This window comes from Sturnira hondurensis, unplaced genomic scaffold (genome assembly GCF_014824575.4).
Source record: "Sturnira hondurensis isolate 20B ecotype Veracruz unplaced genomic scaffold, ASM1482457v3 Scaffold0016684, whole genome shotgun sequence".
Classification (NCBI taxonomy): Eukaryota; Metazoa; Chordata; class Mammalia; order Chiroptera; family Phyllostomidae; genus Sturnira; species Sturnira hondurensis.
Window position 1 is genome coordinate 2,769,980 of NW_028089315.1, and position 17,885 is coordinate 2,787,864.

The following is a 17,885-nucleotide window of genomic DNA, read 5'->3' on the forward strand; positions in this document are numbered from 1 at the left end:
TTTCATCGTGTGGCAGTCACATGTTGTGAACTGTGAAATTTCAATTTGAAACAATTAAGACTTCTTCTACTAAAAATTTCATTACAGTTTAGTTTATACTAATTTTTAACAGTATGGTTTTATATTTTTCCTTATTACTCAATAAATAATTATTATAAAAGTTTAAATGCATAAAGAGAAATAGAAATTACCATGGTTCACATTTTAGCCTAGTTATTAATGGTTAATATTTTAATTCTTAGTTAATAGAGTTTTCATCCATTTATTATATAATTGGTTTTTATAGACATTTAAAGAACACCAGAAAGGTTATGTTTCCACCCATATATACATATCTGTATGTTAAATTCAACTTTCTCTGTTGTCCAAATCATTGATATATGTCTACTTAATTTGTCATATATTTAAAATAATTTACCTTTATGCCAATGGCAGATACTGAATAAAATTGGGTTAGGTCACAAATAATTATTTTGAAATCAATATAGAAGTTCCGAGGGCAATAGATTAAAATGTCTACAAATTAAGTTTAAAGCACGACATAAGTATTCCTGGCAATGGTAGTAGCAGTAGTAGCTGCTAGCATTTATGAGCATTTACAGGGGCTTCCTGTGTTTTAAACACTCTTCTAAGTGCTTTATATATTCACTGATACTTCACAAAAACACTGAGTCTAAAGGTCTCATGTTCAGTGTATCTGCTAAGTTCTCTTACTAATTCTCTCACATCCCACTTCAAGTATAGCCCTCTCTGTCCACTCTCTTGACCTTATTCTGGGCGTTCAGCATCCTAGTTCTAAATTACTAAAATGATCTTCAAACTAGCCTCCCCATGCACCTTCCCATTTGTCCTACACATTCCTGCTCGCTGTTTTTCCTTAAATATTATGACATATGTCACCCCTTTGTCAGAAAATACTCAATGATTCCCTCTGTGGGTAGAGTCCAAATACTCAGGTATAGCAGTCGTAATCCTTGAAAGGTGACTAATTGATTTCCCATCCTTTTTTTTAAAAGATTTTATTTATTTATCTTTAGAGAGGAAGGGAAGGAGAGAAGGAGAGAAATATCAATGTATGGTTGTCTCTGGTGAGTCCCCTGCTGGGAACTGGCCTGCAACCCAGGCATGTGCCCTGACTGGGAATTGAACCGTGATCGTGTGGTTCGCAGGCCCGAGCTCAATCCACTGAGCTACACCAGCCAGGGCGCCCATCCTTTTTTTTTTTTTAAACATGAACCATCTTCATGTCTTTGACCATTACTGTATCTCTATTTAAGCCATGTATCATTTCCAGAAATGTCCATGTCCCTGCTTGCTCTCTGCATTCTTACTGTAAGGCCCAGCTGCAGTCTTTTCTTCTTCAAAATCTTTCTGGATAAATCCCAGCCTTCTGAACTCTGCAAGTAATAATGACCCTATTGTTCACAATCCTGAGTGCATGGCCTGGTGGTGTATTTGTTTTGCTTTTTGTTGAAATGTTTCTAGACTGTTTTATACCTGGTAGTATCCGTAGTACCTTTTTTAGTGTTTATAATATTATTACATAAGAGACCTGCAAAGCATTCAAATTTCATTTAGATATAACAATTGCTAACAGGACCTCTTATTTATATACACAGTTGACCCTAGATATTTTTATATGACTATAATTTCCCTTGTTTCATTGCTGGCTAAATGACTAGGCTCAAAGATCTCACAGAAAAACACTAGATCATTCCATATTCACACATGTATACAGAATTAGCAATAATGAGTCCAAAAGTTGATGCTGTGTTTATTGCCCTCATCTGAGTCATTTTAAACTCTGCTTTATGAACTCCNTATTGCTCACAATCCTGAGTGCATGGCCTGGTGGTGTATTTGTTTTGCTTTTTGTTGAAATGTTTCTAGACTGTTTTATACCTGGTAGTATCCGTAGTACCTTTTTTAGTGTTTATAATATTATTACATAAGAGACCTGCAAAGCATTCAAATTTCATTTAGATATAACAATTGCTAACAGGACCTCTTATTTATATACACAGTTGACCCTAGATCTTTTTATATGACTATAATTTCCCTTGTTTCATTGCTGGCTAAATGACTAGGCTCAAAGATCTCACAGAAAGACACTAGATCATTCCATATTCACACATGTATACAGAATTAGCAATAATGAGTCCAAAAGTTGATGCTGTGTTTATTGCCCTCATTTGAGTCATTTTAAACTCTGCTTTATGAACTCCCGGTTATCTGCATCCCTAAGTAAAGTGTGGCAACAAGATACGGTAAAAAGTACTTTAAGATGGTCTAACGAGAGTGACAAAGGCAGGAGTGCGTAGCTGTTTCCTGGTCTATTTTCATCAGCAGTTCGCAATCAATGTCCATACCTGCCAGTCAGAAGTTCATACATTAGAATTCCCAGGGACCAGTAGTCGGCTGAAATGTCATGGCCTTTGTTCAGGATGATCTCTGGGGCCACATACTCTGGAGTCCCACAAAAAGTCCATGTTTTCTTTCCAAATCCTATTTTCTTTGCAAAGCCAAAATCAACCTTACAAAGAGAGAAAAACAAGATATATCAAGCCACTCATGATTAAGTTTAAAATCAAGATGTTATTTTGCTGAAGTACACTGATGATAAAAAAAAATTAAGAGATGCAAGTTAAAATCCTGTCTTCAAAAAGGAATCACCTATATTGCAAACAAAGCCTGCCTGGTCAAATTTGCCTTCAATTGAATAAGTTGAAGTCTAAGTAAAGAATGAAATTCAAATCATTAAAAATAAAGGCAAATTTTATTTCTGGAAACACTTTCCATGTTTCCTTCGTTTATGCCAATGTAGGTTGGGGCATAAACAAATAATTTCTCTTTTTAAAAAAAATAATATTTTATTTACGTTTAGAGACAAAGGAAAGGAGGGAGAAAAAAGCAGGGAGAAGCATGGATTTGTTGCCTCTCACACACCCCCAACTGGGACCTGACCTGCAACCCAGGCATGTGCCCTGACCAGGAGTCGAACTGGAGACCTTTCAGTTCACAGGCCAGTGCTCAATACACTGAGCCATACCAGCCAGGGCAAGATCATTTCTCCTTCACTCACAGTTTTAAAAGACTACTTGGACATACTTGATATATTTCTCAGAGTAGACGAGCATATGATTTCTGCTGGATTTGGTGAAATTGAGAATTCATTTAGTATTAATTTAGAAGACACTCTATTGAAGGAGCTAATAACAAAGTGAGGAGACCAAGGACTGCTCTTGGTCAGCACAAGCAGATAGAAAAATGAAAACGTTTCCTTCATTTTTCTAGGAACCTTTTGAAGAAGGATCCTCAAATGCAGAAAATCTATTTTTTTCTCAAATGATTTGGTTGACAATACAAATAATTACCTGCCATTTACTTAATTTCTTTGACATTTTATGCTGCATAAAAATTCTAAATGTTAAAAAATTGAATCAGGTACTGAGAGAATCAAAGCCGTCAAAAATCATGCATTTAAAAAATAAAAATAAATAAAAACTTACCTTCCATAATACATTTTTAACATTCTTGACCAATTTTTAAAAATTATTATCACTACTATTATTAGCATGGTGTGGATAAAGTTATCTGCAAAGCCCATTTTTCCCAATTGCATGATTGTCAAAATAAAATATTAAAATGATTCATAATTTTCCATAATATAAATACCTGTTCCTGTTGGAGGGCAGAAAGCTGGCTAGAAAAAGAACTTCTACAAAATCCTACCAGCTCTGTGAACACATACCAGCAAGCAGGAGTCCCCTGTAGCATGTTTTACGGGGATATTACTAATTCAAACCAGCCAATTTAATTCCTCATACATTAAAGAATAGTTCGTGGAAAATAGTAACACTCAAACCTGCCTTCAAGAAAAGTTTTCATACGTAAAAAGAAAAATGAGGTTTTATAGTAGCAGATGAAAACATCTTGTAAACCAGTATGCTAAAACTGCAGGGCAGAAAGCGTGTGAATATACTGACCAGTTTGGCGTAACCCCTGTGATCCAGGATGAGATTTTCTGGCTTGAGGTCCCTGTAAATGATTCCTTTGGAATGCAGATAGGCAAACGCTTCTACCACACATGCTGTGTAAAATCTGGTTGTAGAATCTTCAAATGAACCTCTAAGATACAGAGAATGAAATGAACAGTATGTAAAAAGTTAGTTGGTCTAATAAGGTTTTATTTCTAATTTCACTATATTCCTGTACCCAAATTTGACCCCAGAGGCCAAATCCTACTGACCAAATGTTTTAGATAGATACCGTATTGGGTCATCAAAAGCATGTGAGGATTAAATCGAGGAGTCCTTCGCCTTTATAAATAGGGTAGTTTAACTTCCTGAAAACACTCAGGAAGGGTTGAAATTCGTATGTTTTATGTGGTTGGTGGCTTCCTCCTCCTGGCCCACTACAAGCAAAAAGGCATGGATGCAGCGGTGGGTGGAAGAGAGACAAAGCCCTCTTTTAGAGCTTGTCGATCAAGGGGTGTCTTTTAAAGGAGAAACTCTCCTTTAAAAGGAGGAGTTTTGAGGAGTTAAAAGGGTTAGTTATGACTCACCCTTTATGAGGTTAGCCATATTTATTTATAGAGGAGTTGTTTTTTAATCTTTCTAAAGAATATGGATATGGTTCATGAGAATGTGATTAAAAGTTAGTATTTTCAAAGAATTGCTTTAAAAAATGAGTTGAGACACTTCTGATACAATCACGCCACAAGCTAAGTATTCTTCTGTGTTTGAAACCTCTGTCAGCGAGACAAACTATACCTATTTTCTACTCTGATACGTTAAAAAAACTATTTATTTATTTATTTTTACATAGAGGGGAAAGAAGGGAGAAAGAGAGGGAGAGAAACATCACTGTGTGGTTGCCTTCCACATGCCCCCTACTGGGGACCTGGCCTGACACTCAGGCATGTACCCTGCCTGGGAATCAAACCAGGGACCCTTTGGTTTACAGGCTGGTGAGCAATCCACTGAACCACACCAGTCAGGGCAACTTTCTTATTAGAAAGAAAAATGGAGCTAATTTGAAGCAAAAAGGTAATTGAGAAGGAAAGTTTATTGGTAAACTTGTTTATGCTGCTTATCGAGAAAGCTCTCTGCCTCTGCCTGTTCTTATGCATTTATTTAATAAAGTAATAATAAAGGGAGAAACCTTGACATCTAAGGTTAGTTCCTTGGTTCTAGGCCAAACCTTTATAGTTTATTTTCTTAATGGAATTCCTTAAAAAGATAAAGTATGATTTTTTACCCTCTTTTCCCAGTGGTGAACACAATTTCATTATTTCATGATAAGTCAAGAACATTAGTGTGAACATCAGCTGTCGGGGGTGGGGGGGTAGCTGAGACTTAACGAGAGAGACGGGCACTCCTGCAGCTACACCAGACAGGGTGTGCAGCAAAGGAGAGTCCCAAACTTGCTTTCCCCAGAGTCACTGATGTCAGTTTGCATTCTGATGACATTTGTTTCTCTTTCAATGCCAAGAAGTCAAGTCTAACAAACTTGGGGGGGGGGGTGAAACATGGCTGCTATCGTATAAAATTAATCAGTGACTCCAAGGCCAAAACTGCCACTTCCCGGTCATTTTTTGGAAACAGTATCTTCCAAAAAGGGATTCTTCACATCAACTCCTAATGTCCCCTGAGGTGTCACTGACATAATTAGATCTTCCCGAAACAAAACTTCCTTTTGAAATAAATTTGAAGCATGATGATATCACTTTTAGATAACTAGAACGTTAACGGTGATTACTAAGATTTTAGTATCTCTCCAACAGTATCCAAATAAAACAAATGTGAACTATAAGGACAAAAAATATTTGAGAATTGTATCTACATTAGAAAATGAATAATATATTTTATGCTGCCATTTTCTTCTAACTTGGAGCTACCTCTGCAAAGTTAATACTATATAATCCTGTGTATTGGGAAAGGGATTAAAGTAGGGCCTTCATGGACCTTTCTTTTTTGGGCTTAAGTGTGTCAGTTTGTCTATCAGGAGCAGTAGATTTCTTTCAACTGGAAAGATTATTTGCCTACAATAGTAAGCATCCACCATAGATCACTACTGATCTGCATGTAACAGACCACAGATAGCAGGTCATTAACACAGAGCTTTGGCTACTTGAGTGCTGTATGTAAGTAAGGTCGGTCCTCCACAGCAGAGAGCACTAAGAAGCCCAAGCAAAACAGTCCATGGAATACAGCCTTGTCTTATTTCACATTATGTGTATTCTTTTAGTAAGAAAATCGATTACTTCCTTGAATCAGGACTGTCTTAATTGCAGTTTGCGTGGGCCTTTTGGAATGCCTACACATTCTTGATCACTGTTAGAAGAGATTACTTCTGCAGCTGTGACTTTGGGTACCGTATCTCTGCGTGTTCCTTCACACTCAGTCGTTAATGCAACCAAATGGCCAGATGCTTCGCTAATGTTGTAAGGAGAGTAAACGCTTACGTGAAAGATCAATTTCTCATGAAAGATCTGTGGAAAGGTACTCATATTTATATTCTGAATAAGCTGATTAGTAGCAGGAAGATGAAAAAAAATCTTACTACAACTCGAAGTCATCAAAGGAGGCTGTAGGTTAAGAACATGGAATCTGAAGCAAGGATCCTGAGCTCAACTGTGGGTTTCACTTATTGAGCAACTAAGGACACCTTTCAGTGTCTTGGGAACTCCCTGTGCAAAATTAGACTGACCATAGAAACTATCTCATTGAGTTTTCCTGAGCATATAGGAATTGATGCATATATTTAAAATGAGGGCCAGGCATACAGCTGGTACTCAATAAATAATAGCCATTATAATTGAGCACCAAAAATCTTTTCCTTGGCCACTATCTTAATGTAGGAAAACTGATGCAGGACAGGTCTGAAGTCTTTGGGGGATGGGAATGGGGGGTTCCGACTCTACTTATTGCTGTTACTGAGTATTTGCTGCTTCTCACTGCCAAGGCTAACTGCCACCGGTCGGCTTTGAGGAGCCTCCTGCTAGTGCCTGTTCCTTTTCCTTTTCCCATGCTTCTTACAAAGGCATGGGCAAAAGTTATCCTTTCAGTGTCTGCCAGTCAAAACTCTCCTTTTTTCCCATTAGAATGTGAAGGGAGCACAGGCCATAAATCTTTGGGTCATCGGTTCTTGACAGTCCTGCTTCTTCGTTTCATGACTTCCCTCCGCCTGCGCCATTTTGGAATTTGGAAGGTTTTAGGGAGCTGGTTTCCTTTGTCCGAGAGATCTATATTGAGACACTCCCGTATATAAACATACCTATAACTGCTTACGTTTCCATGTCATATGACAAATCAACACAACGTCTGAGCACAAACTGTTTACCAGCAACTCAGTGTCATTGCTAAAATTTGCTGTCGGTAATGTGAGGATTTTAAGACAACTCTTTTAGAAAGCAGCCACAGAGCATTGTATTAGGGGTGATGCAATGTGAAAAATTACTATTAGAATTGGAAATGACAATGTAAATTTGAGCTAAATCATAAATGAAAGCTTGCTTTATCAACACTCAGATGGTTGCTTAAAGAAATAAATCACCGCCTCCTAGCTCTTTGAAATAATTCACTACGCCTTAGTGATTATGTCATTTCGTTTACAACGAGGGATAGGTTCTTACACCTGTGTTGGGAATGAGTATTTATTTTAACTAGGTGGCAGTGTATAACAATGATTTTACTGAATTAGATGGTTGTATATATTGATAGACACATATTAAAATTTAATCGCAATGTTTGATCCACTTGACATAAATTGAGCCCTGAAATGACAGCATGTATGTAACAAAGTCAGAGCATCTCTTACAGAAAGATAAATTCTCTTCTTTTACGGAGCAGTAACAACAATTATTAATGAGGGAATGGATATAAAGTACCTTGCAACTTGTGCAGGTACCTTGCCCTTCGTAAAGTTTGGGAGGGAGTAAATTATTTTGACAACAGACTCCTTTCCTTGAAACACTTCTAACCTATATCATCTATTATTAAGTCTTTTAAGATGGACTGTAAATAATCAACCTCCATATGACTTCTCGTCAAGATGGAGAGGAGGAAAATGCTGTGCTCACCTCCTCCCATGACCACATCAAAATTGCAGTTGAATTATAGAACAACCATTATGGAGAACCACCTAAATACTAGCTGAACACAAGTCCTATAACTAAGGGTATCAAGAAGCCGCCACGTCAGGACTGTAGGAAGAATGGAGACATGGAAAGGGCGGGGGTACCACACCCATGGGCAGTGATTAAGAATTAGGATGAGTATTTTGGCTGTGGAGGTTCCTCCTGAGGAGGCAGGAAGCCTAGCCCTGGACACCAGTGTTGGGAAGAGGAGTTCCCATAATATCTGGCTGTGAAAACCAGTGGGAATGCATTCCTTCTGAGTGAGACTGAGGGCTTCTGGCATCCCAGGCGTTTCTCTTTAGGGGTCATACATAGATTGGCTCTCTCACAGACTTGCTAGCTTTGGGCTCTGGTGTACAGACAGTAGGTCAGAGTGCAGGGACAGATGGGGAAGAACTGAATTGCTTGGCTTCAGGGTAAGGGTTAGAGGAGCAGGGGTTGGGGCCGCTGTCTCTGGGGAGCAAAATGCTGGCAGGCACAGGAAAATGCCAAATCTAAGTTCTCCATTAACCTGGATAACACCATTCTCTCCACCCAGGTGATTCCCTGAGACCCTGTAACACCCAACTCACATGTCTGGCTGCACCCCTCCCACCAGCTCCCCCACACAAGCAATCTGCTTCGGCTCATGCTGCAGACTTTCCTAAAATCTTCCAAAGGTCCACAACCCCCAAACAAGCAGCAGCCAGATTCTGCATGCCTTTTACTTCTTGCTAAGTGCTCCCAAACCTTGCACAAGAGGTGACCAGTCTCACTTTGCACTGTCCATTAGGTGGACCCAAGCTTGGCATAAGCTGTGGCCACTGCTGGCCTAGAGCATAACTTCAACTAAGTGGCCACAAACCTGGCACGATAAAGGGCTGACTTCAGCCCACATTGTGATGCCAACCAAAGGAACCCAAGCCCAGTACTTGTAGCAGCTGGCCTCGGTTCTCAGCATCATTTTTCCCAAGGGCCTCCAAGCCCAGCACAAGCAACCAAACACATAGATCACTCTGTAGCTTCCACTGGGTGGCCCCATGATGGGCACACATGGAAGTTGACTTTTGCCTGCACCAGAGCCCCTCTGAAGAAATCCAGAAACAACACACCAGGTGACCAGCTTCAGATCACACCAGAGTACCACCTAACCAGCTCCACAAATGACAAAGTCAAAGGGCAGACGAGACTGGCCCCAGAGCCTCCTGCAACCCCTGCTCCATGGGGTCAGTTCCTGCACAGCAGCTCGTCCAGGGTAGTAAGAGCCGGCTCTCACAGCCAGTCTGAGAACCAGTCCCCACAAGGATGGGCAGTGGCGATCAAGACTCACTGCAAGAGGAGGGCGCGCACACAAGGGACACCGCTGGAGTACCCAGCTCACGTGACCAGGAGTTAGGGGGACAGACAAGAAAGTGGAAGGGATCAAAAAGTTCAAAGTGGCAGTTATAAAAATAGCTATGGGGGTGTAATATACATCACAGGAAATATAGTCAACATAACAACTATGTATGGTGTTGGGGGTCCTAGACTTACTGGGCGATCACTGCATAAGTGACGTAAATGTCTAATCACTATGTTGTCCACCTGAACCTCATGTAATAGTGCATGTCAACTGTAATTGAACATGTTTTTAAATTCTAAAAATTGCTCTCCACGAAATAGCTGGGATCAAGGAAAATAAACATAGAAAGTCAGTTGCTAGCCTAGAAAACACAACCAGAAAGACACATGGCCAAAAGTGAAATGTGTGTGATTTGGAAACTATGGTTCTTAAAGCCATTATTTAGGAAATCTATGGCTAACTTGACACCTGCATTAAAACATTCAAATTAAGTAAATATTTGAAATATTAAATTTTATTAGATTAGAATATGTGTTAAATATTAAAACTAATATATAGTATATAAACACTAATGTTATACACTAATATAAATACTTAATATATGTTTTTTTTAAATAATTTTAACCACTTACATTTTTAAAAAGCTGCTGGGTTTCCAATTCTTTAAGTGTTATGAAAGAAAGGTGAATAAAATGTAGTAGGTACCAACCTATTCCAAATAATGGAACAGAATTTGTGGAAAGCAAAAAGTCACAAACTTGAAAATAAACCATCATAGTAATAAAGAGGAAATAGTAAAGTAATTGCCATAATTAATACATTATTGCTATAGTTCATATCTCAAAGTAAAAAAATAGTTTCCTATCTTGATCATATGTATGGTACCATTGTAATTCTTGATCACAAACAAAAACTGCTCTGTGTTTCTTTCCTATGTTGATGAGGAGAAAGGGAGAGACAGGAGATGGTCAGCACAGCTCCTGGGTGAGAGGAGAGTGACCGCTGCTCTCAGAGAGAGGCTGCCCGAGCCACATCCCTGGGCCTGGGGCTAATACCGCCTATCAGTGAAGAATGTCATGCAAGACTCAGGGGGGAGTGGGGTGGGAAATAACGGGGGAAAGAAGGGGAAGGGTTGTCAAAGAACATGTATAAAGGACACACAGACAAAGCCAAAGTGGGGTAGGATGGAGGGTGGGAGTTGGGGGTGGGTGGGTGGGGCAGGGGAAAGGGGTGGTGGAAAATGGAGACAACTGCAATTGAACATTAATTTAAAACAGAATAAAAAAAGAATAAGGTTACAGAAGGCTCTCTTAAACTTAATCCAAATACATTTCCCTTATATTTCCAGAATAGCTTCTCCCTTACCGTTTTTTTTCCCCCTTGTGCCCTGGGACACAAGAAAATTGAATGAATCAAACAATATGATTTGTTTTGTCTAAGGACACTTTCATATATACTGTAAGTAATACCATAATTACTTTCTTCTTTTCTTGGCATTTTTTCCTAATAATTAACCTTTGGATTTTCAGCTTCAATTTAAACAGTGGGAAAGTTAGTCAGTGGCACTATTATTGATTGGAGCCTGGATATCCAAATCTACGCTTTCCCTTGGCAATTTCTTAAGAATGAAAACAGAAAGTCTTAGAATAAACCAGTAAGGTTATATACATATATAAGAAAGAAAGTTGGCTGAAAAAACTATTCTGAGGGGATTTTATATATAATCATTTCATTGATTTTAATGTTGAGACTTCTGCCCTCCTGCATCTTTTATTTATTTATTTATTTATTTATTTATATTNTTGGATTTTCAGCTTCAATTTAAACAGTGGGAAAGTTAGTCAGTGGCACTATTATTGATTGGAGCCTGGATATCCAAATCTACGCTCTCCCTTGGCAATTTCTTAAGAATGAAAACAGAAAGTCTTAGAATAAACCAGTAAGGTTATATACATATATAAGAAAGAAAGTTGGCTGAAAAAACTATTCTGAGGGGATTTTATATATAATCATTTCATTGATTTTAATGTTGAGACTTCTGCCCTCCTGCATATTTTATTTATTTATTTATTTATATTTTAAAATTTATTTTAATTGTTGTTCAAGTACAGTTTTCTTTTACTCCCAACCCAGCTCTCCACCCCCCCAGTGCTCCCCACCTCCCTCCCATTTCCACTCCCCTTAGTTCTGGTCCCACTGCCTGCGTCTTTAAGGTGGAGTCAGCTAGCTGCCATTTCTCTAGGTCATGACTCTTTGGGGAACATGTCCTACATTGGAGGGGGGTGCTTGGCGACTGTGTGCTTGGCCCCAAGGAAGAGAAAAGAGCGAAGAAAGAAAAGGATCAAAAGTCAGCCTGGTGGAGGCAGAGAGAGAGCCATTCATTCATATTTTGCTTCCACACAAAGGAAGGAACAGCTATTGCGATCAAGACAAGCTGCTTCTTGATCGCAACCCTCAGCCGCCCTGACCTCACCATCCTTCTCCCTCTGAAGCCTTGGCTGGCAGTTATGAACCAACAAAATGCCAACTCCAGTTAGACAGAGAAAAGTAGAAACAATGTTTTCTTTCAAAAAATAAGTTGGAATTGGATGCCTATGCAAGATTGATGCCTCACAAGTGGACTTTAGATCTATTTTTATGTTGTTGTTGTCTAGTTAGAGAAGCTAAAAGAAGTTTTAAAATAGCTGTTCCTTCCTTTGTGTGGCTTATTATTGTTTTTGTGTTAACTTCTACCTGTAAATCTCCTAATTAGAACAAAGTAGAGATTTCAAATAAGTCAGTGGATTGAAAGGCCAGGTCAAAATCATATAGTATAGCACCACATTAGGATAAACCAGACATTAACTCACAAATGAGAATAGTACATTGTACAAGAGGCTATAGGTTTGAGCACTGGGACCTCTTCTGCTTCTCCCTGTGTCCCCAGCCTCTATCAAAATGCCTGGTACATAATCTGTATTTGAATATCAATGAACAATAATAATGTAAGAATCCACTATGATGTAGTAATTTAATGCAATTTTTAGGATTGCATCTTGATTATATTTAATTCTTGTTCAAGTATAGTTTTCTGTTAAACCTGTCCTGTAATGCCAAAATGATGCGTTCTCTTTTTTTTTTTTTAATATTTTATTTATTTATCTTTAGAGGGGAAGGGAAGGAGAGAGGGAGAGAAATATCAATGTATGGTTGCCTCTGCCGAGGACACACAATGTATCGTGTGTCCCCTGCTGGGAACTGGCCGCAACCCAGGCATGTGCCCTGACTGGGAATCGAACCTCGATCCTCTGGTTCGCAGGCCCGTCTCAATCCACTGAGCTACACCAGCCAGGGCTGATGTGTTCTCTTGTATGCTGATTTACCTTAAATAAGGCACCTTAAAAACACAATTAGGAATGAGATCTTAAATCAATAGCTTGCACAGAACCAACCACCTACTCTGTTCTAGAATGCCTGTAAAGTAACAAGTTGTCAAAAAAATAACATGGTTTTCTGGGACCATAAAGGCTGACTGTAGTAGACTTTTAGAAAGAGTATGAGGGGTGACACTTTAACAAAGAGAAAAAGAGATCTAAAGCTGAATGTTCGAAGAAACAAGGATGATTTTTCGATGTTATTAGATCATTAATAGGAAATAATCAAAAGATTATTCACAGGAAAAGAAAATTGTGGTCCTTCTTTTAAGTAAACATTTAGAGTTGGTAATGATCTCCTGAGATATTTCATAGAATATATTTAAAAAAGAGATTGTTTGTTAATTGCATAAATATAAGATAGAAAATGAATTTTGAATAAATAAAAAAGCACACAATAGACCAACTTTACTTTCCCTGAAATGACAGAAAGAAGTAACTCTAAATTAAATTGTTTACAATTCAGGGGTGTCAAACTCATTTTCACCGGGGGGCCACGTCAGCCTCGAGGTTGCCTTCAAAGGGCTGAATATAATGTTAGGACTGTGTAAATGTAGCTACTCCTTAACAGTAAGTGAGAGCTCGGCACCGCCATGGGTAGAAACAAGGTGCTGGGCCAGATAAAACAAGGTGGAGGGATGGATTCAGCCCATGGGCCTTGTGTTTGCCACCTATGATTTACGTATTTACATGAAATACTACTTATGAGTGTATTCATTTCCCCCACCCCCCAGGACCAGCTAATGCCTGAAAGGAATGGCTGAAAACTTTCACTACTTTTGAAACCAAAGAGTAAGGTAGAGGAAAAAGTTACTTTGGCAAAAATTCTCAGTGCCAGGAAAGGCAGGCTGCCCATCTGGAGAATAATAGACCAATTAAACTGATAATTAATCCAGATGGCAATTACGCAGTAACTCTGTCTCTTCACATTACAGCAATGAATTGAATTCTAGGTACACAGTTGTCAGATGCATCAGAATTCAGCTAAACTAAGGTCTTTATGCATACCTCCCTAGGTGTTACTTTTGTTGGGGACTAATGCTGTATCATTAGTAACAAATCTGAAACACGGTGAGTTTCATATTCATTGCAAATCATGTGTATAGGGGGTTGTGCCCCATATTTATGTTGCATTTGAAACACAGCACATGTTAACATGTAAATATTTTTTACTTTATAAAATTGTCTCTTCTTCCAGACTACCATAGTCATCTACATTTTTAAAGACATGATAGAAATTTCTTAAAACTCCTACCGATCCCTGAGAATGGTCCAGAGCTCTCCACCTAGGCAAGCTTCCATCAACATATACAAATATTTGCTGTCCTTAAATGTTCTGTATAGCCTGTGAATTGCAAACAAGAAAACAAAAGTTATAAACATTATTGCCTTCCAAAAGCATGTACATTTTTGCGTGCCATGACTAGAGTCTTATCCTTGGTTTTCCAAGCTTGAGACTGTATTAAAAAGGTGAGACAGATCTGAATTGCAAACAGGGAAAAGGAGGGGATGGCTCACAACTAAGACTTGCACATGGGTGCCAGTCTCTCCTCTGAGATCCACTGGTCCCGGAGACAATGGACAAAGAAGGCTTCTCAGGGTTCCTCCAGCCCCAATTTGGTTGATATTTCAAACACGGACTCTTGAGCAATATTTAGGGGTTATAAACATGCAGTGTAGACAGATATAAAGTAGGTACCATTTTGCAAACACAGATATATGAAATCTGTGTGCTAGTCACTTAATGTTCATATTCTATCCTGTTCTCAGCAAATGCCACGGGCAACTTAACTAGACAAGCTCCTTCTGCATTTAAATATATTTCACATTATTTTCTTCCTCTTACTTCAAAAATACTAAGCTGGAATAGCCATTTTATTTTTTAATTTTTTAAAAAATATTCAAATACTTAAAGGTGAAAGAGTTTGATTTTTCACATTTTTGTTTTTCAAGCTCTGGAGGTCTACGTAGAGTTTTGGAGAGACTGAGAACAGAAGAATGAAGTGTTACACACACAGATATACCCTTTGCCATGGCGTGTTCTTATCCCAGATATCTTTGGGATATTCTGGGAAAAGATCATGTTTCATTGTCTTTAAAGAAAAAGAGAAGATAAAAAAAATCAAATCTTTCTTTTCTCAGTCAAACAAATTTTCTTAAAATCAGACTTACAACGCTTGTGTGTGTGCATGAAAGGTGTGGGGTGAGTATCGGTGGCAGAGGACTACGTGGCTGACTTGCACCTGGACTTGGGGACTTCGGCCCCTGGGGCCGGGTCTTTACCTCACTATGAAGTCGGAATGAGCCCCCTGCATGATCTGCTTCTCCGAGCGGATGTGCTCCTGTTGTCTTGTATCCACAATATGGCGTTTCTTGAGAATCTTCATCGCAAAGGTTTTGGATTCTTCACTTTTCAACTGGACCTTGGAGAAAGGCAGGAGGGAGTAAGCAGGATAATGCCCATACAGTCAGTATAACAGAGGCACTGCCCACCCCGGCCAATCTAAAGGTGCATGGGGCACTTAAGTGACACCCCAACCACCACAACAAATCCTTGCCGGAACTGGGTTTAAAATCCAGGGCTCACAACTATTGTCCGGCCTCATTCTACCAGATGAGAGGAATTGTAACTGGATTCCTGAATAATTTTGTGCCCCCTTGAATTAGAAGAAGAGAAATGTACTTGACTGTCATTTCATTATTTCATTTAATATAATGTGTATGAATATATCTGATAGTTTTTCTCTTTTGATCATAGAAGTAAAATTTAATTTCTTTCTCAATTCTACTTCGGGTGAGCACGGCAAAGGTAGGATCCTATGGACCTTATGCTCTTCCTCTGTAGTCCTGGTCCACAAACATTTCTAAAGTTGTAAAATTCTGTGGCAGACCACAGTCTCTGCTGAGATGGCAAAAGTATAGTCTTTTATTTTGTCTCCTTTAACCTCCCAGTCTTCCCGTCCTTCCAATTACAAGAGGAAGAACAGGAAGAAGAAGAGAAAGAGGGAAAAGCAGAGGAAGGAGGAAAAAAAGAAGGAAACGGAGAAGAAAATAAGTATAAACAAGGTGCTTTTCAAGATATTTTGAAAACTTTTTTCCTTCTCAGATATGCATGGTAGCTGTAATCCTATTGCACCCCGGCCCTTGGTGTGCTGACTGGGAGACCTAGACGGTGCCTGGATGTCCCTAGGCCTCCAGGCCTCTCTCAGAGCCCCCCATGGCCCCCAGGGGCTCTGGAGTCCTCACACAGGCTGCTGATCTGTGTTTACTGTTATACAGAACATTTCAACAAGGGAACTTAAAATGAAAAAAGAGAGAGATAATAGAACTAATGACTTAATAACAATATTAAAGAGTTAGTATCTAGTGCTCTCCAGCAACAGAATCCCCAAGATAATGCCCAATAACCCACATGATTCAGAAATAATAAAAGCCTTGAGGAAATAACATGATGTGCTGTTTCTGCTTTTCAACTGAAGTCTCCGTCTTCTCTTTAATTGTGGATTGTTTATGTCTCATCTGCAGGGAGAGCGAAGTTCTTAAGCGTCTTGCACACGCACAGACTGCATTCCATCTGAGAGGGTGAGGACATTAATGTGGCAAGTTCCTTAGAAGAGAACATGAGGACCCTTCAAATAAATGGGCCTCGTTTTGCTGCCAGCGTTTGTGAATCTGCATGGCAGGCAGAGGGGAAAGAGGATGGCTGGAAATGCCTGGGGCTGAAGGCATTCTACCCCAGCCGTGAAACTCTTTAGAATGACAGATGAGTGTGATACAAATGAATTCAGTTGTAGTTCATAATAAAACACAAAATGTGAAAACCTGCTTCTCCCAGGACTTTGAACGGGTAGGAAAGATGGCATAAAAATGAGCTGTGTTACTCACATTTAGAATAAAAAAAACAAATCATATTCCTCTTGAGTCTTAAATGACTGCAGACTCCTGCACAGTTCACACACCGGATGTAAAAACATTCTCTCTAGTTATGACAACACACATTTGTACTGTGTATAGTGTGGGAGGAAGTAAGTCAGCCTTCATAGTCGCAGGTCTGGACTTAACTCTTGACTTCAGTTAAGGTCTCCCTGTCTCTTACGGAGTGATGGTGACCTCGCATGAGAAGTAGCGACCAAGTGGGCATTCACTGATGACCTCTCTCCTCTTTAAACAAAAGCCAGATCATGTCACCCCTTGGCTCCAAACCCTCTGGTGGCTTCCCATCTCACTCACGGTACAGACAAAGCCGTCTCAAAGGCCTACAAGGTCCTATATCACCTGGAGCCCAGCTACCCATGAGCCTCACTCCCCACTTGCCCACTCTGTCGGGGTTGCCACAGCCGCCTTGCTGTTCCTAGATTGCCTCCAACTATTCACTTGTGGTGTTCTCCTGCGTGAATGTTCTCTCACCAGTATTCCCAGGTGTCACCCTCTCAGTTCCCGAGTTCTTCACCCAAATGTTTCCTAATCAGAGAGTCTCTCCTCACACTGGTCCACATAAAAGGGGAACCACTCACTTCCCCCTTTTTCAGTGTTCTCTGTACCTCTTTTCACAAGCTAACACACTAAACATTTCTTTGATCACTTGTTTAGTGTTTGTCTTCTCACATGTGACTGGAAGCGACCCAAGGTTGGTGGGGTTTTTTCTGTTTACTGTGCCAGACATAGGGAATGCTCATGAAATATTTGTTAAGTGAATCAAAGAATGAAATAAACCATGATATTTATCACTGACAAAGCCATGACAGAGCTGAGCTCCTAAGCATGTAAACTGCACACTGCGTATCTCTGAGCTTCACAGGAGAAATACCAGGGAAGTCATGAAAACAAGTGACGTAGTATTTTTGGTCTACTTCTTCTTTCCAAAAGGACCTTTAATAATGCATAAAAAGGAAGAAAATATTTCTATGTTTTAATGATGTACAGGAAACATACTTGACCAAATATCTATATGATTCAGCCCTGAATTTTCAATTTTTATCTTTATAAGATATTTTAACTGTGTTTTTTTTAA

At 39.3% G+C, this 17,885-nt stretch overlaps 1 protein-coding gene and 1 long non-coding RNA gene across 5 annotated transcripts in view; one reads left to right on the forward strand and one right to left on the reverse strand.

The window, feature by feature from the left end:
• The window catches only part of PRKG1 (protein kinase cGMP-dependent 1), a 1,201,643-nt gene that overhangs the window by 16,445 nt on the left and 1,167,313 nt on the right, over window positions 1-17,885 (reverse strand). For all 4 annotated transcript variants that reach the window (XM_037066937.1, XM_037066936.1, XM_037066938.1 and 1 more), the window contains 4 exons: window positions 15,158-15,297; window positions 14,130-14,219; window positions 3,987-4,128; window positions 2,370-2,533 (listed from right to left, as the gene is read on the reverse strand). In XM_037066937.1, the coding sequence (XP_036922832.1) occupies window positions 2,370-2,533; window positions 3,987-4,128; window positions 14,130-14,219; window positions 15,158-15,297 (536 nt within the window). The remainder of the gene's footprint in view (window positions 1-2,369; window positions 2,534-3,986; window positions 4,129-14,129; window positions 14,220-15,157; window positions 15,298-17,885) is intronic.
• The window catches only part of LOC119001532 (uncharacterized), a 57,054-nt gene that overhangs the window by 15,285 nt on the left and 23,884 nt on the right, over window positions 1-17,885 (forward strand). The window lies entirely within an intron of this gene.